Consider the following 23,527-nt stretch of genomic DNA (forward strand, 5'->3'; position numbering starts at 1 on the left):
AATATGAAGGAAAAAATAACCAAAACAAATCTTGGCAGATATTAGATCAGGACATTCCTAATTTAACTGCGAGTTTCCACCAAGAAATGTTAAGAGTTGTCACTTTGGGCCCCTAGAACTCTTCCTGGCAGCCCTGTTCAGTAACACATGAATGTCCATGCATGACTAAAATTTCGGTTATTCAATGAAATGGTCAACCTTGTCACCGTGCCACCCTGCTGGAACAGACAGCCTCACTGTGACACTTTGTCACCATGGTGTCAAATGGGGACACCGTGCATTAAAATGAGGCCATATCAAAAGATCTGGACCAGTCAAATTGTCCCTGTTGTATATTTGTGCAGTGCATCTCTTTTATTGGAACTACAGCAGTATGTCAGTCAATAAAATCACCCCGGTGACAGCATCACCTCGTTAAACTGCTGAAATGTCTTAGAAACCCACAGTTTTGACCTTTTCAGTCACTGCTGCAGGAGTCAGTCACTCCTGATTTTGTTATCAAACCACACGATAGAGATATATATAGAGAGGTGATGCTGCACTATAACATCACATGTATAACAAGAGAAGTAATCACAACGTCTCTGTAGCCAAGCGTGGGTGTGTACGGCATTTATGCCAAAGTTTCTCGACTGCAATTTTGCCTGAATGACAGAGCAGAGAGAAGCAGAGAGAAGAAGAGAGCATGGAGCGTCAGACATGGTGAGGGTTTTTGGGAGGATGAGCGCTGCCTACATGGTGACACATCTTGCCGGGCTCACGCTCACACTTGAAACCAAATCTCTGTGCACGGCAGATGTGCCTCCTACACAGCAGCAGAAATAAAAAACAATTTTGATGGGACCATATGGTAGCATGACCCAATGTACGATACTCTCTTTGTTTTGTCTGTGGACACACTCGATGAATGGAGATGGGGGTGTTGTGAGTGGTGTGAGCACATGAAATGCTCAAAAATCTACCTGCATGATTTAAACTGAACAGCACTCAAGCAAAGAATATAGAGCAGATTCTTACGTGTGTTAATGCCAGTACACAGATAAAATGCCCTCATGTATTATATATATACAGTTGAATTCACTTGTCAGAGGTTTCTGGTGTTATGCAATTATGTAACAGATAGACTGTTTCTAAATGATCTCAAAACATATTTTTGACATTTTTACTATTTGCATTTGCAGTTTTTTTGTTACTTATTCCCTTTCTATGCATAGATGACAATAATGATGTATCTGCAATAAACTAATAACAGAACAGTTGATCTCCTCATCGAGCTCTAGAAATGAAGTCCGGAGACGACAACATCTAAGAGGGGAAAACAAAAACACCACAGTAAACTGCTAGACATTCCTCGTATGTGAAAAGCTACTTGGCAATAATCCTGATTAGGACTCTCAGACGGAGACTACGGCTAATATCCTCAACAGATCTTTCAAAACATTTCTGTAAACCTTCATTCCAACATTTTGAACAGACTTTTCAAAATTCTCACCATCATATTGATTGGCCAAATGGTTCAATTTACAGATGATTCACTGGTTAAAATAAATATCACAGTATTAACAAAGATGTAATTAACTTATAATAGTAATGCACATATATCAATATATGCATAATATAATACAAATAAATTCAATAAATTGCTCTCAAAGACAATGCAGTCTGCTTCACTGTTATGCAGTTTTGTTAGTTAACTTACTTGATTATGTATTTCTCAGTTAATTAATTTAACAGTATCAACACAGATAAACAAAGCTAAAGCTAATTTAGCTGGGAATCCTTCATTTGGACAACAATCATACAATATGATCATGAAATGACTTGAAGTCAACAAACAATAACACTAAGCTTATAATAACAATACCAAAATCAACATTATATCACAAAACTGTCTTACACACGTCATTACTATAATATCGCCTAATAATGGGCTTTACTTTAAATCAGGCTGTGTTGTTTTTTGGAGTGGATATTACAGCTGAAGCGATTCACAGATTGATAGAAAATTACATGCTAACAATCCTGATAATAGATCAGTCTCTTTAAATCATTAAAAAATGTGAATATCTTCTGGTTTTCTTGGACTCTCTCTTAATGGCCAATTTTTCCTGCCAACATTTCAGAGACCAAACAATTTATGTAATCATGAAAATAATCTGTTGATTAATCAGTGATGAAAATAACTGCTATTATGCACATAGCATTTTCAATGAAGCTCTCTAAGTCCAGGTGATGTACTTTATACCCATCTGGAGCATGGATGAAAGAAAAACAAGGTATGTCAGCTACAGTTACCTTGATTGGTCTCACAACTTCCTGCAGATACACACACACACACACACACACACACACACACACACACAACACACACACACACAGAGACACACACACACTTCTTTAAGTTTATCAGGTCAACCACTGGTGATGAGACCTTCTCCTCTCAGTCGACATGTACCATCCTGCACCACGTGACTTCCCCCTTGGTCGGCCTAGCTACAGTCTGCCCTGTTTATTCCTGAACCCAAATATGACTGCAAACGACGGAGTGCAAAGGACTGCATCCTTAATGACTTGTGTAATAAATGATTCAGACCCCGAGGCTGTGGAGAACAAGCAAGGAACAGCTGAAGAGGAGGAACAGAAGAAGAAGAAGAAGAGAGAGGAAGGAAAAGGTGGAAGAGAGAAGTTAAAGGATTAAAGGTTAAGAGGAAGACAATAAAACAGAGGGAGACAGAGGAGAAGGCAGAGACACTGGGCAAAGGTAAACCAGGGAGGAGGATGAAGAGAAAAAGAGGGCAGGCGATGGAAGGCAAGACAGATCAAACAGAAAGTAATGGAGAGACTGAGATGCAGGCTTTCAGGTTTAGTCTACAGAGACCCAAGCAGGAAAATAGAGCAAGATACATTACTTACAGTATCTCCCCTACTGCTAAAAATGACCCAGTGAGCACCTACAAAGCTCCAGCTCCTTTCTCAGTGTCATCAAAGAGAAGAAATCATGGGTTATTGTATGTAAAACACATGGTGCAGCAGAATACAGTAAATAAATCATGCTTCATTCTGCTCCCCTCAGCAGAACAACAGCACGCACCGCTCCGCTACATCCACATGGATAATGCCGCCGCCATGAAAAAGTAATGACAATCAAAACGTGCAAATAACTCAAAGCTCCATTAGGAGTGTCAGCGGTGAGAGAGAGATCACATTATTATCTGTCAGTGGGGCAGAAAACAGGGGGGGGGGGGGGGGGGGGGGGCAGGACAGACGTATATGTGCAGTGAAACCTGTGACAAATCCTTTCTGAACTATTCGGGATGCTGCCTCCAGAGGATTTTACAGCAGAGAGGAGTCAGAGGAAAATTAAAGCACATCACCGAAATGTGCACATGGTTCTCTCGTATCATCTCAAATCACGAGACCTTGAGAGGAGACAGCGCACACTGATGCTCCCGGCCATTTAGGAAGGTGGGGGAGGAAGAGAGGGAGGGAAGTTGTTGCGTGCATGCATCCCACTGAGCCATCTCCAGAGGAGTAGTCCAACAAGCTCATTATGACAACAGCTCTCTGTGCACTCACGGCTGAACAAGCCTCACAGCAAGTTCTGTTTAACCCCAAAACTCCAGTAAATTAGACGTTAGAGAGAGAGTTGGACATTAAGTCAATAGAACATTGATATTATGACTTAAGATTCAATATCACCTGGGATTTCATTATCCTAATATCAAGATGTTATATGTATATGTCAAATTTTGTCCCTTCCGTCTTTAAAGCTATGTTACAAGTAAATGATCAAATCTCAGATCTTATTTCCAAGTGATTTATTTCACATAATAAATTCACATCATAAAGCACCTTTAAAGTGTTTCCCAACGCATGCTATTCATTCTTATACATGTCTCCCAGTGAGCTATGCTGTGTTAACCGATATAAATACTGTTTTATGGTGTCATAGTAACCTAAGTCGAGAAGTGTCATGAAGTCAGCAAACAGACTCAGTCGTGTCAGTTTCACAGCAGTTTCCATGTGAAGTTTGCTAACTTTAGCCGCTAAGCAAGGCTGCATTTTCATGCTTATAAATTCAGCGTTTCATTCATCTGAATTTGAACGTTACATAGTCATTTTTCAAAAAAAACTACCATTTTATTGACTTATTGCAGGATTTCCCTGCTGTCATGGCAGAGCTGTAGCTGAACAGTGGCTTAGCTTTTGGAAAAGACAAATGAGACTTGCATATTTAGCTACAATTCATAAACTTGAAAGTAGCGGCAATAGCTGCAACACAATGGGGTGACCGCAACTTTACTGCATGTTAAATGTTTGGTTGCTCTTAGTAGTGCTGCAACAGAAGCTGTCATTGTCATACTGTCATTTTTACATGAATTAAATATCATACACGAGCCATAAGTTCCTTATAGTTCTCACTTTTCATCACAGTCCTTCCACACTGACTGGACCATAGCAGCTTCTCTCTTCCCAAACTTCCCGGCTCCTTCTTCTTCCCGCATGTCAGTACAAGCCTTGCTAAACATTCCTCTGTTTTCACATGCTTTTACTTACTTACTCTTTGACTCTAGTGAAAGCCCCATGACTTATTCATGCTGATGGATTTTCCCTGTATACAGCCTGATCCGTCTTTTCCCACAGTCAGCTCTTACTGGATGCAGCCCAGTGGTCCCAGAGCACCCGGCTAACATGCCTGAGTCATGGCACTGCCGGCGCTACCTGTCCGGCACTGATACCATGTCTTTGTTTACAGGCTCGTCCAGGAGTAAATGAAACACCTGCTCTGTTGGCTTTGTTTATGATTGATTTCGGTCTAAGATGAAATGTCTGAGCCTTTGATAGATGGACTCACATTCTGCAGCTGCTGAGCATAAGATTAATGCACATTTGAGTGTGAGAGAGAAACAGGCCAGTGTTTTATCTAATGATGATTAAGAAGGGATGCAAAAACAAACTCTTGAATAGCATATCGACACCCTCTTAAAATAATGGCCTAAGTCATTTTTTCAGGTTTTTCAGGAAACACAAAAAACTCAACAAAAGAGTCACACTTTTGACATAGGCCATTATACAACCGGGGGTAGAATTGCATGTTCCCCTCAACTGAGGATTCAGGCGATTTTACCAGAGGTGGCCAGCATCATGAGGGGGTGATTTAGGCAAAAAAAACATTTTTGTCAAAACATGACTTAGGCCATTATTTTAGGAAGGTGACGATATATTCACAATAATTTGAGGATCAAACTCATGGCACTGTTGTATTTTTCAAAGAGTGAACAGGAGACAATTAAGAAATGAGGAAGGTGAGCAGACATGACTGAAGAAAGCCAAAAGGTTAAAGGTCAATATACTTTTTCTGCAATCAGAGCAGCAGTAATACTCAAAACCAATGAGCGTGTCAACTTCAACAAAGACATAAGAAAATGCATGAATGCTTGAAATCAATAAATGCAAAACACAGAGTGTTTTCCCTCTTGTTCTCCATCTATTACTTCTGTTTCTTTTTCTTTTTTTTTGTTATTGTTGTTCTGTCTAACTTCATTCCCTCTGCAGTCTTGACCAGACCTCCCTAATAGCGGGTAAATAAAAAGTAAATACAATTTCATGAAATGCAATTGGTTGGATCAATACACTTGGCTCTGAACACCCCCCCCCCCCCCCCCCCCCCCACCCCCCCACCCCCGATTTGAGAGAGCCTCAAAAAGTTTGCCGCTTCACGTATCAGTTGTCTCTGCAGAAGCAGTCGATACTTGAAATCTAGCAAGGGCAGAAAAAAAAAGAAAAAGAAAAAAAAGAAGCATGTTTCCCTCTCTGTTCCTGCATCATCTCCTCCATTTTCTTCCTCTCACTAATGCACTCCGGTCATCAGGGAGTTGGATAGCATAGTGCAAGCTAACAAAAATCCACAGTGACGGCAAACCTCTCTCTTAAAAGCTTAATATCACAGGCAGGGAGAAGTTAAACAGTCAGAGAAATGCATTACGTTTTTTTTTTTTTTCACAATCATTCAGGGAAAAAAAGAGTTAGACACAAAAAACACTTTGTTCTTCAGAACAGTTTGTGAAGGGCCATATGGAGAAGAGGTGACAAGCTTTGCCATCTTAAAGAAATACCTGCGAGTGCATAACGCTACCTAGCCACAAATAGCTTTGGAGGGAAAAACATCACAACCTTTTTTAGGAGTTTGCCTATGAATTATTCAACACCAAGTCAGTGAACAATTAGGGCAGAGCTACATCTTCCTGAAAATAAATAAATTACTACTCAATACATTCAATAAAAGGCCCACCGCTCTGACATTTTTTTTTGCTGCTGCCTTTTTCCACCTCTCACAACAGGATGACTAACCTCACACTTACTCACATCGCAGCCCAACCTCCCTGCAATCCCATCCTGGCCTAAACACAGACACAAGTTGGGGAAGTGAGGGGCATGATTGGAAAAGTGTTGTCTTTCTCATTTGTGAGGCGAGGAGAGGGTGGACAAACTCTCAAACACACACACACACACACGGTTCTGCCATCAGGTCCCTGTACCTTGCAGCTGCCTGAAGCGTCCATCCAGGATGGAGTTGAAACAGATGTTGGAGGTGCTGTAACTCAGCCAGCGTGCTCGCTTCATACTCTTGGCCGAGGAGGAAGAGGAGGAGGAGGAGGAGTGGAAGGGGGCGGGTGGAGGCGGAGGGTGAGGGTGAGAGGGCCGCTGACGTCTCGGGGTGCAAGAGGAGGACGAGGATGAGGATGAGGAGAAGGGGGAGAGTCCCACGGCGGGTGCCACGGCGAGCGGGACATGCAGGAGGGTGCCGTTCCTCTCCGGGTGGTGCTCCGGCTGCTGCTGCGGCCTGCTGCTGCTCCCCCTTGCCGTCTTCCTGCTTTCGGGCCTCTGGGCCCGGTGGACCGGCGGGGTGCTCCTGCTCCGGCTGCTGCCGCTGCTGCTCATGCCAACCCGCACAGAGGCCTCTTTCTCTGCCGGGGCATAGGGCCGGCTGGCAGCCTCCTTGGTCCCTCCGCTGCTGCTCCGGATGGCTGTGGTCTCCCTGCTGCTGGCCTTCAGGCTGATCTTGACCTCTCGGAGCCGGGGTTGGCTTATAGGGGCAGAGCGCAGCAGGCACGGGCTGCTCATCTTGACCCCCAAACAACAACAACACGCAGCCTGGAGCTGGCAGAGGACCTTGGCTCTCCGCGTCTCTCCTCTTCTCTGTCTCTTTGGCTCTCTGTCCTCCTTTCCAGATCCCTCTCGCGCTCACTCCTCCTCTCTCCCTCCCTCCTTCCCTCCCTCCCTCCTTCTTATTCCTCTTTCTTTCTCACTCTCTCCTCACTGCTGCCGTAATGATGCTGTGCCTCCACTCTCAGGCGGCACAAGGGCTCAGGCAGCCTTCGGTTCAGTTCAGAGTGGTTTCTCTAGCATCATCCATGCATACAATATGTTTCAATACGTCCACGTGCTCCCACGACTCCCTCCCTCTACCCAGCCCTCCCACACAGTCGTGACATCACTGAATTTGAAGCACATGACTGGCACTGTTGTGATTTCCTGTGCCACCATAAAACTACCTATCTCAAAGGTATGTGTCTTTTTCTTTTTAGGCTTGTATGAGGAGCAGTGTAAATTACTGGATAATCAATACGTTCTGTATGAAGACTCTTTGAGGACATGCTGGGCACATATTTCTGAGTTCACAAGCTGTAAATCAGCAGTGGGTGTCATTCAGAGCTTCTCTCATCTCCTGCCTCTCTCCTCACTTTCCTCCCTCCTTCTCCCACTCTCCCTCTCCCTCTCTCTCTCTCTCTCTCTCTGACAGGAAACACTGATTACATTACAGAAACATCAGTGCAGCAGCACTCTAACACAATATCACCAACACCCACACAGAAGTCTACATCACTTAAAGAGACAGAAAGAGACAAGGCAAGAAAAGTGGTGAGAGCACTGTCCGATAAACTGTCTGGACATGATTTAAACAGTTTGGCCACGCAGATGCAGGGCTGGATATTGAGCCACAATACTTCTTGGGACCAACCGAAGTGTCTGAAACAATGGAAGCTGGCACTGATGTTCAGATCAGACATTTCTTGATTGTGAGTCATTATATCCCCACTGGTTTAGATACTGTTTATGACCTATTTTTTTTTTCAGGAACAGCCATTCGATGTAATTGCATTCTTTCATTGTCTCTCTATTTAAATCAGAGACGCTTGCATCAAGGGATTTATAACAAATGATGGTACAGTTAGATCTCATGGGAAGAGACTTTGCTCTTTGAAGGAGAAGCAAACACAGGCATGGAAATTAGATCTCAGCAAAATTAACAATACTTCAAAGTTACTGGTGGAAGAGCTGCAGCACTTATAAAGGGCCGTTGTACACCTGCAAGACAATGATTGGAGCGTGCTAGTTGGCTGGTAGCCAAACAACTGATGACTGAGCCAATAATTGTAAAGCATGAATGGAGCAGCTGATCCCGATCAGCTAATGCAAACAAAATCATTGCTTACGTGTTGGCCATAAAAACGTGATACTTTGATAATGTGTCAAATTTAAACTTTAAATTTGACATTTGAGAACTCATTTTGTTCATTTAAAAAAAAAAGGGGGGTTGTAGAGGTTCTGCCATTTTGGTGTTAGCATCAAAATTCAGGCATTGTATCTGCACTAGAAACGAAAAGATAAATGACACCGAGGTCTACCCAGAAGTCCTTTCTCCACAGAGCGAGAGTTCGCGTTTTACCACCTTGTGGCTGACCTCTCTTGTGTGTGCAGCTTTATAGACATGAACATCGTGTGACCCTCGACTGTTATGCTTCCTCCCACCGCAGAAACGCTGCTATTTTAAAACCCCCGAGCAGCCGGCCCACAGGTGGGTCACAGCTTACCAGCTTAGACAGAAATGCCAGAGATCTGTGCTACGGCAGGCAGACGGGCAGGGCAGCTGTCCAGATTGGTCAGTCGGGAGACATTCTGGGAATGCGCAAGTGATCCTGGCTACTTGCAGAGGGTGCGGAGCGGTGTCGGGGCTCAGCTGCTGGGAGCGTGTTACACCACGAGAAACATACACACACACACACACACACACACACACACACACACACAACAACAACACCTACAGAGCTCTAGCTGGGTGTTTTGAAGTAAAATCATGGACTGCCTGGAGTGTGGTTTTGTAATTCTTTTTGACTAAATCTGTGTGAAGGTCAATGTTTCATTCAAGCCCATTCAACCCTGGCAAAGCTAAACAGACACCCATTATAGCTCATCCTTTCTGCCCTTCCCACGCTCTTAAAAAGACTCTGTCATCTCAAAAATCCGCCACACAAATGCCTCAGCGAGGACGGGACGTAGCCTGTTTACTATGCAGTCACTCACCTGCGAGGGCCTTGATGCGTGAGCGCTCAAACAGCCTGGCAGAGCTGTTGTCATTGTCTAATTCCTCATCACAGAGGTCAAAGCGGGTGTTGATGTGGCTGTACTGCTGCGTGATCTCCACATTGTCAAAGTCTGTGGTGGAAGTCATGGCGGTAGCCAGTGTGGCAAGCAGGTGGGGGGACGGCGGCCGGCGTCCTCAGGTGCTCTGGTTGAGGATGGAGATGAGTGGAGGAGAGGAAGGCAGGATGGACCTGGGATATTGCAGGTAGTCTGAAACACAGGGGAAGGACATACAGTAGAGGTGTCATTATGATTGATTATGATGATTAACTGGGGGTCAGCACGTATAAGACTTTAACTGAGACAACTTTAATCATAAAAGTTATACAGAAATCAGAATGAAACAGCAGAGAATAAAGTGGTTTAAATACCCCTCCCACTCAAAACTTTGTTTTATTGTTATGTCACTTGGATGTTTGATTATCACTGTGCACAATGGTGTATGCACTGCTTTCTGATGCTTTATAGATAACGAATAATCGATTAATCCAGGAGATAATCAGCCGATTAATCAATAATGAAAACAGTCGTCAGCTGCAGCCATGGTATAGGGACAAAACAAGAAAATGATGCTGATCGGAAAGTCCAGCTTTCTTTGGAGGGAGCACCTGACTGCAGTTTAGTTTTATTTTCAGGTGTTAGGTTTCATTTCATGAATCCCAGTGAGGGGAAGCTGCATCTATACCAGGCACCAGAATTTAATCTTTGCAATTTGGGCAAAGCTATGTGATCTCAGATGTGGCACAGGTATATTTTTAAACAGGAATCTCACCTATCATAGCCGTCACACTGGCCCCACGAGCTCCTGTGCCCCTCACAATCTCCATTTTGTGTGTGTCACTTTGCTCAACTGTCACCCTGCAGTGTGTCCGTGTATTCTTTGCATGGAATGGCGGGTTGAAGGGTAACCGCTCTGATAGCTCTATCTGGGTGCAGCATAGCTCTCTTATCATGTCACACAGGGGGGGGCAACCCCTCTGCACTGCAGAACATGACGAAACCGCCTTCTTTTGAATGATGCAGCTCACGTAGTTTGAACTGTGAGTGTGTGTGTGTGTGTGTGTGTGTGTTTGCACGTTACTCAAGTAATCTATTAAGCACAATTCTGAAGTATTATTATTATAGTATTAGTATTATATATATTATAGTATTAGTATTATATAGTATTATAATCTGGGTATTTTAAATGATAGTTTGTATGTTTAATCCTCTACACTTCAGTGGGAAGAATCATATTTTTCTTTATCCACTACACTTATGTGGCTGAAGTCAGTAGTTACTGTGCAGATTCAGATTTTAAAAACCTATAATGAGCATATACAATAAGTTGTATTGTTATAAAGTAAATTAGATAACACAACAATACATAAAATACTTAGTATTAGGGCCACTGTAAGCAGCTACAGCATTAAAACACTGTTTATGTGTTATTTAACAACAATAACAATCCAGTAGTATCATATTAATATAACACAGTCAGAGGCCTGTGTAGTGAGAAACTTTTTACATTTTACTGACAGTACTTCTGTACTTTGGCTTAAGTAGATTTTTTCAATGCAGGACTTTTTTGTAATGGAAACATTTTTCCCTGTGACATTGTTAATTTATTGAGGTTAATTTACTTACTTAAGTCATTTACTTAAATAAAGAATCTGAATACATCACTGAGATTTCATGAAACGAACCTAATAAAAATAAAACCCAATATACTTAAAGTTCAATCTTACGCTGAATCAAGAAAAGCAGTCTACTAATTTTCATGTTTCTGATTAGTATAGTACAGTAAGTACAGTACATAAACAGCTCGCCACGTTGACAATGTTGACATAAAAAAATCATTGGTTGCATGAAAGAGAACCCGACATGCAGCGATAGAAGGAGCACTCAGATCCTACTTCAGTAAAAGCAGTAATAGACGACCACAAAATAAAAATACCTAATAACGAATAGAAAGTTATGCTCAAAATTTTACTCAAGTACAAAAGTATTACCAACAAACTGCGCTTAAATGTCAAAAGTACCTTTTAGAGTATCATATTATTACTTATATCATTATTATTATTATTATTATTATTATTATTACTGATGTATTAACATGCAAGCACCATTACAGCAATTTCTTATACTTTATATTTTGTTGCGTAGTTTAACCTGTAACAGTGCATCATCTCTTAAAAGATAATCGTTTGCATATAAAACCATGAGATTCAGAGTTATTGTAGCTGTTTAATAAATGAAGTGGAGTAAAGTTGTGAAATATAATGGAGTACAGGTATAAGGTAAAATGAATTGAATTAACTTAGGTAAAAGTATCTGAAAACTGTCCCTGAGTAAATAAGCAATACCACAGTGTAGGAAATAAAAACAAAATTTTACATGAGTGAAAGTATTAGCACCTATACACCTGCTAATGCATAACGTCATGCAGACAGAGGTAAAGAGCTTCAGGGAATGTTGGGATTTTTACACTCAACATTATCCAGAGTTTAAAGAGAGACTACGGTAACTCAGATAACCACTCTTTACAACTATGGTGAGCGGAAAAGCTTCACAACAGCAGCGCGACATGTCGGACCTTGAAGTTGATGAGACACAGCAGCAGACGGCCAGAAAAGGACAGAACAGAAATCTGAGGCTGCAGAGGGCACAGACTCACCAAAGCTGGGCAGATGAAGACTGGAAAATGAAGCCCGGTCTGATGAATCTGGATTTCTGCTGAGACACGCAGATGGTAGGATCAGAATTTGGCATCAGCAGCGTGAATCCATAGACCCTACCTTTCTTGTTTCAACAGTCCAGGCTGCTGTTGGTGGTGTAATGGTGTGGGGAATGTTTCCTTGCGACGCTTTGGGCCCTTAATATCAATCAATCATGGTTTGAATGCCACAGCCTATCTGAGTATTGTTGCTGACCGTATGAATCCCTTTATGGCCACAATTTACCATATGCTAACGGCTACCACCAGCATGATAATGCACCATGTCACAAAGCAAAAGTCTGACGACGAGTTCGGTGAACCTCAGTGGCCTCCCCCGTCACCAGATCTGAATCCAACAGAACACCTTTGGGATGTGGTAGACCGGGAGATTGGCAGCATGAATGTGCAGCTGACAAATCTGCAGAAATTATGTGATCCAGAATCTCAAAGTAATGTTTTCTAACATCTTGTGGAATATATGTTTTCAGAGCAGGAGGAGGCCTGACCCAGTGTTGATATTATGTTCCTAATAAAATGCTCAGTGACTGTATATTTAAAGCCATAAAAGTAGAAGTAGTCATTATGCAGAACGGTCAAATTCAGAAAAATGGATTATATTATATTATTGTATTACAAATGATGACGCATTAATGTACAGATCATTTAAATGTTGCAGTTGTGGGGGTAATTTCAATTACTTTACACACTGCTGGGCTGTACAGTAAAGTACTTGAATAAATAAATAAATTTCCACCACTCCTAAACTTATGACATGAAGTCGCATGGTGGCTACGCAGGATGTTTGTCCGGTGCATTCAGGGAAGAGGCCCTCAGTGATGCACAATGATGGCATCCTACAGGTGTCCCTCCTCCTCCTGCTCAGTATCAGTCCTCTGCAGACGACTGTTATCAGCGCGGGGACGCTCCACCCACCGCTGGGGATCCCCTTATCACCTCACACACAACCTGGACAGTACTACTGCACCACATGCTCATACTGTACAAAACCTCTTTACACATACTCCCATATCCACGAGCTGTCAGCTGTGTACAAAACCTATAAGACTGTAATTGTGTCTGAGGACTGACTGCTCGACTTAGCTGGCAAACACAAACCGCAGCAAATTAAGTGTTTGAGCTGAGACACACACTCAGTGATACTGTAGTAGGCTCCATTTAGAGCTGTATAAAGACAAGATGGCCTCCTGCTTATAGACAGTCCTGTGACAGAAAGGTCATGAGTTCACTGCCTGCCACAGCAACTGTGTGTCTGTCAATAGCCAAGTATCGTCTTGTAGTGTCCTTGAGCGAGAGGCAGAACTCTTACATACCTGATCACACACAGTGGGTCGCCCCGTCTGCGCTAAGTCTCTACAATGTAAAATAAATATGAATGTAGCTGTGAGGCGTGTCAGAATATTATAATTTGGCTAAACTCATTATACTGAACACTTGGTAGAGATGCAGACCTCTAAATCATTATTGAAATCTAAAGTTTCCATTATAGCAGCAGCTAACAGCTGCTTTCATTAGTAACTAATGTTTCAATTATTTCCATGGTTACTCTACTAATCATTTAATCTTTTGACTGTCAAATAATGGAAGCGTCTACTGTCATGTTAGCAGCTCTGTGAGGCTGCTAAATGCTAATGTCAACATGCTAACATGGTCACAATTACAATATCTTTTGCAATGCTATTCAGTAATTAGCACTAGGCATAAACTGCAGCTGAGGCTGATGGGAATACTGAGGTTTGTATCTGTACATGAACCAAAGTATTGGACTAATTTGAATTTTGACCTGCTGGTGGCGCTAGAGGAAAAGGATCACCAGAGACATTAGGAGTCGTCCTCTGGGGATCAAGAATCTGTACAAAATTTCATGGCAATGATATAAAACAGAAAAAAGGAGCAAATGTTTTGCATTTTTCCTCCATAAATGACTTAAAACAATGAAACTGTGATGAAAACGTTTGCAGGTGAATTGTTTGGCGTTTGACGACGTGATTGATCGACACAAGTTTAGAGGAGTCTGAGTGTGGCAATGCTAAATGATGTAATTGCATTATAAGTCATATTATTAGTGCCACCATTGCAATGTACAGGGCATAATTTGATATTAGGTCGATACAGATAACATATTCTTGAGCTGCTGTTGGCTCTACTGATAAGGCTAATGATACAATGCTTTGGCACCACTTGTATTTCTTCCAATCACCTGCTGTAGATAAAGTCCTCAGCACACGGTCCAGTGAACACAACATTTTTTTATAGCCGCACATTGTGAGCTGATGAGTAAGACATTCTGGATAATTTCTCAAAAGTAGTAAAATGTCAAGACGGATGATAAAAAAAATGTCAGCTGGGATTTCTCCAGATATCCAAGCATTGCTTGACCTTCTGGGGAAAAAAAAACATTTTATATTTCTTTTTGCTGGAAATTACAATGATGCCACATGAGTTTTGATTTGTGTGGGTGCACATCTGCACATGATTGCCTTTGGAAGAATGGTTAAAAGGTGTGAATGAGATTTTTAACACATTTGCTGAGTCGAAACTCTCTAAATCCGACAGCACGACGCCTTGTTTACAAAGTGTGAAAAAACTTTGATTATGACCTTTCCTGCTTGATTTTAATTGACTGCACCCCCCCCCCCCCCTTTGTTGCGAATGCAAAACAACATTATAAACAAATATGTACAATGTAAACATCAAATCAGCGCCTGAGGTGAATAATACCCCTGGCGACCATGTTCCCAGCTGGAAGCAAACTCCATGCTGGTGCCTGGAGTGCACTCTGAGCAGCAGCACAACACATTAGTTGGCTCGCAGTGAGCACATTATTCTGAGTAGCATGGAGTCAGATGGAGAGGATGAAATAAGAGAAGGGTGTGGTCAAGATGTGTGATCTACAGTGTGTGAGAGACTGTAGCAGCAAAACAGCAGCAACTGCACTGAGGAGAGGAAGGCCTGTGGTACAGCAGAAAGTAAATCTGAGACAAAAAACATAAGAGATCAATATGAAAGGAGAGGAGGAGGAAGAGGAGGAGGAGGAGGAGGAGGAGGAGGAGGGGCTGGTTACTCCCCACAATGTCTGCAGCTTTAACTTTCTCATCAAACTGGAAAAATCAACACCAAACTATTACTTATGAATTTTAATAAGCTACAAGGAAACACATGGTGAATTTTCAGTGTAAAAACAATCTGTTTAGCATAATCCATACTGTGCATTGATTTTTTAAACAAGCTGTGAAAAACAAACTTCCTTTGTTGTGGTCAGTTTTGTTTTGACTGCGATAATACCGAGCCTGATCTAGTAAGAGAACTGATAGTAAACTATTCGTGGAGTGTGTTTACACAAAAGTTCTTGCTGGTCCAGACACAGCGACACACTCACACTTGTCCTTTTAAGGGGAATAAAGGTGAACGTCTGTGTTGAGCAGGGGACGTTTCATTTTTCAAAAGTCAACACACTGTTTTCCATCAAGGGTGCAACATGCAACGTAGAGAGCGAGAGAGAGAGAGATAAAGAGAGAAAACATGTAACTAAGTACATTTACTCAAGTTGTAAATGTACTTACTGTATACTTGTTGTATCTGAGAATAAATTTGAGGTACTTTACTCAGGTATTTCCACTTTATTCTACTATGTAAGCTTCTTCACTCTACTGCACTTCATAGGAAAATAAACATATTCCCCTCTGAAATATAAATAAATACATACTTACTCCACATTTATTTGATAGCTTTACTTTCTAGCTACATTACAGATTAAGATTTTTTACAAACAAAACAACATGATCCGATGATAAGTTATGATATATGTATGTTAAACAGTCCAAATATGTAATGTAAGTAATGCTTTTAAGTAATGGTTAAAAGCAGCTCCACCTTCACCTTCACCAGAAATAACAATGACATGCTACTTATACACTAAGGCACCAGTCATAACAAATCAACAATATAATAGCCTATATAATATCCTAAGGGGCATTTTCTTTTTTTTAATTTTATGTAAGTGTATGTATGTATTTTTACCTTTGATTGTAAATAGGCCTACATAATAATAAAAAAATACATTTACTAAAGTGACATTCTTAAAGCAGGTCTTTTAGTTGCAGTAGAGTATTTTTATATTGAACTTTTAGCACTTTAAGTTTAGAATCTGAAAACTTCCTCCACCTGTTTAACATAGAAGCCACTTTTGTAAAACGCACTTTTTCCACGCGCAAACAAGCGCAGTGGCGTCATTGTGCGCAATTTCACCGACGCGCCTCCCTGCGGCCTGCTCACAGTCAAAGATAACAAACTGATAGCTCGGGAATTTAACAAGGTGTCGATTAATTAAAACAAACACAGGTTAATTTTGACAACAGAGCCCATTAATTTAAACACTCAGTCTACCACTTTTGAATCGACGTCATTATTTAACATGGCAGCCTGGTCCAACAGGTGGTTTACAGGAAACTTGTAACTCAACTACAAACAACGGCAAACAATAGTAGTCTTAATGGAATGAGCAGCATTCAGTGACCATTGACAGCAACTATTTGGCCAAAGATCAATAATTTCATTTAACAATGGCGCATTAGCTCTGCCTTCAATTTACACTTACTTGCTTCTGGATGTTGTCCTGTCCTGTCCGAAAGTGTTTATGTTGAGTCTTCTCCCTGCCAGTGAACCAATTATAATCCCATTGAAGCAGCGCTGTCCTGGTCAGAGCGGACGAGGGTCTCCACAGCGCGAGGAGGGCACGGTCCTGCACGGGGGACGAGGGAAAGGGGCTGAAGGCGCCGCGCGCTCCACGGTCATTCCCGAAAGCCAGCGACTGACCCACCCTGCCGGGTTAAAAATAAAGTGGGCGCATCCAGTACATGATCTGTGCGCGCGGGGGACGGACATTCCTGACAAGAGCTGGTGACTCTAAATGGCAGAGGCACTTCTGATCTCCTGTACAACCCCCCACCCCAACTCCGCTCCACCCCAGTCGGGCTCTAATCGCACACACAACCACCACCCACCCACCCACCCATCGAGACCCTCTCAGAAATGTCACCTCCACCGCTGCCGCTGTGTGTCACTTACATGCAGGGCGGAGAGGAGAGGTCTGGACATGTAGAGAAGTCCGCTCATTAGAAAGGATGTCCATCACTTTTTGCCCGAGTGAAAACACCTGTCAGATAATGTGACATACAGTGTGAGTGCACACTAGTGCTTTAACCATAAAACCTATTTAGCTTTTATAAGCATAAACATTGATTTTACAAGTTATAACACACTCTAACGTAGGTGTAAGGAGATACAAGGACATTTTAAGTGTTATTTATTTGTCAACAATTCTCCTATGAAGACATATTTAATATTATTTTTTTAATGTTTTTTTTTATTATGTTTTATTATAATGTCATTCATTATCTGCTGGTGCAACAGCAGCTACTTAAAGCTGCTCACAGGAGGAGGTATTGTTGTTGACAAGTAACTTTGAACAAAGCAGAGCAGCTCACATCACTGGTATTAAAATGTTCATTTAATTTCAGTTTGAATGTCATTTCTAAGTGTCCAAAATAGAAAGTTTTAAAACTTATGAAAAGTAACATAATGGAGTTACATTCTGTAGGTCTTAACCAACTGAACCAAAATGTGGGTTGACCACTTAGACCCGGGCTGGGTATCATTGGACATTATACACAGTAGCTGATGTTTAGCACTAAAACAAGGTAAAAAAAAACAAAAACTTTGAGGAGTATTAAGATATTATCCTACAAAACTGTTTTTTAAATTCAACAAAAAAAAAAAAGCCAAACTTCTTAAATACTAATTGTAGTATAAAGACATGCAGTGCGAGAACTGTACCAGAACTTTGTTTGAATAAAACTGTGTGAAATTACAAAATTATTATTGAAATCACAAACTGTCCATCAAAGAGCAAGTAAACTATAGTATTCAATGCCAGCTTCTGGTACTTGACAGTTTTTGACACATTTTGATCCATTAAGGTTTCAATACCAAGAGCTGTAATACAACACTGGCTTTTGCAAAAGATTAAAGATTCTGATCATATATCATAAATCTTGTAACAGACCATCACATAAACAGGCAATAAACAAGTCCAAAAACGGAAAGACAACAATTCACTTGAAAAATATGTATTGTATTAAAAGAATGGCCAAACAAGTAACATCTTATTAGCAGAGTGTTTATAATAAAGTACAAGCAGAGTGTTTATAATAAAACACATTTACAACACACTGTCAAAACATAAATAACAATTCTTTTTACACAATGAACAAGCACTTAAAAATATATAGATACCCATACAAAAGAAATCAGTACAAAAGCTGTCTTCGCGTTCCTTCACTCTGTTTCTCCAGTATTTTTGTCTCTTTCTCTTTGGTTCCCTCGGGAACGTCTTTAGTGTCAAACTGAGCGCCGCAGCTGCAGAGCTCAACCAGTCCTGAACATTCAGCTACTGTAAATATGGCTTCATATCTGGACACAGCTGACCCTGCTTTGACTGAGAGCAGTCCAGCCTTTGATCAGTTTCTGCATAGTTTCGACACTGTACACATAAAAACAAAAATCACCTTTTTAATAAGTAACATTAATAAATGCATAAAGGGTTTTGTGCAAGCTGCTGTAAACACAGCATCGCGCTTTGCTCATAAAAGACAACTAAAAAAACATTCATCAGCATTTCAAACAGAGAGCAGGAGGATCAAAATAAATACAACAGACTTCAGAAAAAGGTGAGAACAAAAGCCTTTAAAACTCAGTTTATGCAGATTTGGGGTACCATAAAGTACAAACGAAAAAAAGGGAGGTTAGATGTCTGGGTCAGCTACAGAGCATAATGCCTGGAGCTGGTTGGTGACTTCAGTAACTGGCTCAAGGACACTTCGGCAGGCAAGATGGCTTGAACCAGTCACCTTGTGTTGAAAGCGGATCTGCCTTTTTTGCCTTTTGGCTTATTAAATCCAAAAGGTCTGTGACTTTCCACCTCATCCTCTCACTGTTTTGCTACTGCTTTGTCTTTAGATTAGATTTTCTGCAGGGAGAGAAAGAGCTCCGAAGACGTTAAACTTGCAGTGCTCATACAGATAAACACAGATAAAAACAACCTAAGACTAAATAAATAATTCTTTGAATTCCTTCAATAAACCATCGTACTATCCAATTCAGGGGCTGTACAAAAATTTAAGGGGTAGTGAGGTGGGCTGAACCTTATATTTCACTTTCTCAAAAAGCAAGGCACTCACCAGGGTTATTGTTGTTTTCTTTGAAGTCTCCTCTGGACTTAAAAAACACTGCAACAACCTCCCTGCAACGTGTCAAAATAATATAACTGTTTAAAACTGAGACTACTTTTTTAATCATATACCTGAATTTAAACCCTCATACCTTAATTGAACTTCTAACGTACACCACCAAATGCATATGAATAAATGAAACACTGATAAAGACAAAACTGCACATCTTTAGGACTATGGCTGATAACAGAAAGCTAAAATAAAATATTAATCTAGAATGAGAAAAATCAAAGACCCTCATTGCTCTCCCCAAAAAGTAAGACAAGACTACTCTACATTCAGCCAAGATTAAAATGACCATACCTTCCAACTTTTCTGACCCCGTCTTCCCTAATAATTTTTGTACAGTCCTTTCCATATATTTACCTTTCCCCTTTTAGCTGAAAAACTGTTGAAAGACATTTCAAGTTCAGTGTCTGCAGAATTAAGGTCATTGAGTGGTTAAGATATGCAGTGTCTGGGGAAATAAGTATATGCATGTACAGTAACAAATCAAGGATGAACGATATTTGCAAATATTTCCTTCACATGTTTGGAAGTGGTTTAACCCGTCAATTCAGCCGCTACTTTCTTTCATTTAAAGAAATTTATCCGTTGACTAACTCTTAAACTTCATCGTAAATGTTCTCTCTAGCTACGGTGTTGACCTCAACTTAAACAAAGTTGAATGTCCACGTTACAATGTGGTAGGAATCAAAAGACACCATATTGCTAACAGGCTTTAGGGAAATTAAATGGCTGGTGTTTATCAGGTTATAACAGAATTATCAAGGTTCTTCATCAGATGAATCACATGAAGAAATTGATGAATCTGTCGAAACCTAAATGCAATCCTTAGACTTCTAGTCAATCTTTGGTAAAATAGGATTGTGATTGTTAAAAGCATCCATGTACATGTACAAATATAAAAATACAGTTTCAATATCTTATAAAAAAAAATACCTCCATACAAAAGAAGCTGCTTTGACTTTTTAACTGGGAATCAATATATAACAGTGCTCTTGAAATAGAAAAAGTCAAGTACATACATTTCAGGTGCAAATTCAAAAAGACAGGCTAACTCCATGCTGGAGAGATTTCAGTCTAAGTGCTCACTGCTAACGAGTCTTCATGCACGAAGCGAGGAAAACGTCAAGATCGGCGATGGCGGCTGCCTGTCGTCTGGCAACGGTGTTCAAAAGTCGGGGAGGAAAAGATGGAGTTCCTAGGTCCACCTTAAGGAGATGAGAAATACTAAGTAACAGAATAATACAGCAAAGACAAACAGATTGAGCATCACCTGCCAACGATAATTCACATGGATGAATCCGGATCAAAGGTTGAAGTAGATAAATCTCACTTGAGAGTTTGTACAGTGAGACAGCGATTTCAGCTTTTAACCAGTTTTGACAAATGTGTCAAAATTTTGTCCAATTTTAAATAAATGAAAACACGTCAAATCACCAAAACCCCAGTTACAGCTGTGCTGCTGTTTATTTGCTTATTTTTTGGTTTATTTTATTGGCTCTCCATTAGGTTCTGCCTTAGCAGATACTAATGTTGCTGGGGTTCAGCTGTTCCAACAATAAACGTCAACTCTGGAATCAAATACGGACAGTGAAATCTACATTACATTACATACAAGTCCACTTCACTAAGATCAAGCAGCCTGCCAATGGTGACCCATAAATTTTCTCTTGCTGTAGAGAAGCATAGCAAAATCTGTGTCAGACGGCTGCCCACACTCTGCTAGCTGGCCACTCCAATTTTACAATTTATTTTAAATTAACATTTGATCTGATTACAATGCAAGAAATCATGGACTTATAATTAAACTACTAAGGGATGCTGGCTGGGTTTAAATCCTTCACAGCACTTGGTCCTGCACCAAAAGCATTTCACATACGTGTTTTGAGACTGAAAAATTTACACACACACACACACACACACACACACACACACACACACACACACACACACACACACCCTTTAGCTGTCAGAGGGGGCTTTTGCTGATCAAAACATCTGTACTTTTGCTGGCAGTTAAAATGTGGTGGTGCTGCTAGTGAGCACAACACATCTATCAGGCAGCCAATTAGTTTATAGAAACTATATCTCACCTGCAGCAGGTAGATGACCCTGGTGACTTCTTTTCCACTGCGTCTAATTGGCTGAAGGACCCAACAACTGGGCATCATTTCCCCTCGGACAGCATCAACGCTGGGACGGGGCAGAGACTCCTCAAACACTGACTGCATTGCCAGCACGCACAGGCCACCCTGAGGCAGAGAGCGAGAAGAAAACCATCAATAAAACAGGCAGCACAGCCTTTTGATCAGCCGAGAGGCAACTATACATCCAACTGATAACCGCTGACACTGTGTCTTCCACACCCACTCCCTCTGGGGCAGTATTATGTATGCCTGGTGTTGTTTCTGTGAGTATTGGTTTAACTGTTTACCAGTTAAATTGCACTGAATTTCAAAAGACAGCACTGTCCAATCCTGGCTTCATGGCACACTAATGACAGCAAACTGAATCTTCTCCTTCAAACTACGGCATGAGTTTGTGTTTAGCTTTGCAGCAAATGCTCACCAGACATGAGGGCGACTAGCAGTAATCATCAGGACCGGCTGGCTGATTTTACAGCTGTGCTTACCTGTCTGGACTCAGTGCTGATGCAGCAGAAGTCCCGCGGCTGGCTGAGGTGGCAGGTGGACGGATCTGTTAGTATGTAGACTAAACAGAAATACAGAGAGAGAATACGTCAGACTGGTGAACACAACTTTACTGCTTACTAAGGTTGGAGAGCAACCTTCCACGGTCAGCACGAAAGGCAAAATTTCATGCATTTATAACATGATATGATGAACGACTATAAATAACAAACAAATACACAAACCTAACTTTGTAAAAGTCTGAAAGACTTGAACAGAGCAGAGTAAAGTGAAGAAGCAGAGGTCTGATGATGTTGCAAAGGAAATAAACGCAACATACCGCAGGTGTGAAAATGGAGTTGGTCATGCAACAGAATTAACTTGTCAGTGATGAATGAGGCTCTGTACTGTACTGCACTATAGATAGTTATGGCTGCAAATGCATAATTTTGAAGTGAATACATTTGCAGGGTCCATTAATACGTTGCAAAAATGTAACAGTCTTGCAGCAAAGACAAAAATATAAATACTTTTTTTGTCTTTGTGTTTCTGCAAAAACATAAATATTTTTTGCAAAGTAAACTCTTTGATTACATCAGCTCCTTTCACAAATATCCAGGACTCAGTGTCTCATGAATGACTTCACTGGTGAGTACATGATTTCATGTCTCATGTCTACTGTCATCTGAGTGCAACTATCATCTGGGATTTCAGAGAGTTTGCTGGCAACGTTTTCAACACGTATCATCTCACATTGTAGCAAACAGTGACGATGGAGGGATTCAGATCCTTCACTTCAGTAAAACATCTTATATGACAATGTAAATATCTAAATATGGCCTAAGTAAAAGTATACAAGTGTGATCAGCAAAATGTACTTAAGAGTATCAAAAGTACAAATACTCACTGCTGAAAAATTAACCTTGTAAGTGTTAAACTTTCATATATGATATTATAAATTAATATTATTATTACTATTGATGAATTAACTTGTAAGTAGTATTTACTTTTATAGTTGTAATTTTTATTATTCTACAGATAAAAATGAAATGGTTGCTTAAGAGTTTTAAGTAAGTTCTGGACGTATAATGTGGCATAAAAATCAAACTTTATACTTTACGTTACATTCCATCACAGGTAATCACTATGATAATTTATGAAAACCAGGTGAAGATATACACTAAGCAGAGATGTTAACTCACCCAGCTGAGTGCTGTCATCTAGTGGTCGTGTCCAGACAGAACGAACTGACTGATTGTACATGTGGCTCTTGGACAGCTGGCAGATCATGTTCCACAGGCTGTCCAGGGGTCTGTCCAGCTCCCCGGACCCCAGGAACCCATGGACAGACGGGCTGGAGGAGGGCTTATAATAAGCCTGGACCCCTCGTTCTTCTCCTTGGTACCTACATGAACAAACTTAATACATTAGTAAACTGAATGATAATGGTGATTTTGTGA

The 23,527-nt window shown here is 40.9% G+C and overlaps 2 protein-coding genes across 6 annotated transcripts in view; both read right to left on the minus strand.

Annotated features, from left to right (window-relative positions):
• sptb (spectrin, beta, erythrocytic) overlaps positions 1-17,117 on the minus strand; it is a 56,583-nt gene extending 39,466 nt beyond the window's left edge. The window contains exons 1-3 of one of the 4 annotated variants that reach the window (XM_056393411.1): positions 16,740-17,117; positions 12,083-12,138; positions 9,367-9,636 (exon numbers count right to left, since the gene is read on the minus strand). In XM_056393411.1, the coding sequence (XP_056249386.1) occupies positions 9,367-9,514 (148 nt within the window). In that variant the 5' untranslated portion in view covers positions 9,515-9,636; positions 12,083-12,138; positions 16,740-17,117. Of the gene's footprint in view, positions 1-6,539; positions 7,482-9,366; positions 9,637-12,082; positions 12,142-16,739 lie in introns of those variants that run through there. The other 3 variants (XM_056393409.1, XM_056393410.1, XM_056393407.1) reach the window with 3 other exon arrangements.
• Positions 17,118-17,633: 516 nt separating this feature from the next.
• Positions 17,634-23,527, minus strand: part of stard9 (StAR-related lipid transfer (START) domain containing 9) — a 42,529-nt gene continuing 36,635 nt past the window's right edge. Inside the window, exons 29-33 of one of the 2 annotated variants that reach the window (XR_008829340.1) lie at positions 23,270-23,472; positions 22,070-22,149; positions 21,531-21,689; positions 19,381-20,645; positions 17,634-19,169 (exon numbers count right to left, since the gene is read on the minus strand). Coding sequence is in view for 1 of the 2 variants with exons in the window: in XM_056393041.1 (XP_056249016.1) it covers positions 20,529-20,645; positions 21,531-21,689; positions 22,070-22,149; positions 23,270-23,472 (559 nt within the window). In the remaining variant the exon portion in view is untranslated. Of the gene's footprint in view, positions 20,646-21,530; positions 21,690-22,069; positions 22,150-23,269; positions 23,473-23,527 lie in introns of both variants that reach the window. The other variant, XM_056393041.1, reaches the window with a different exon arrangement.

The sequence above is a fragment of the Seriola aureovittata genome, chromosome 13 (genome assembly GCF_021018895.1).
Source record: "Seriola aureovittata isolate HTS-2021-v1 ecotype China chromosome 13, ASM2101889v1, whole genome shotgun sequence".
NCBI classification, from domain to species: Eukaryota; Metazoa; Chordata; class Actinopteri; order Carangiformes; family Carangidae; genus Seriola; species Seriola aureovittata.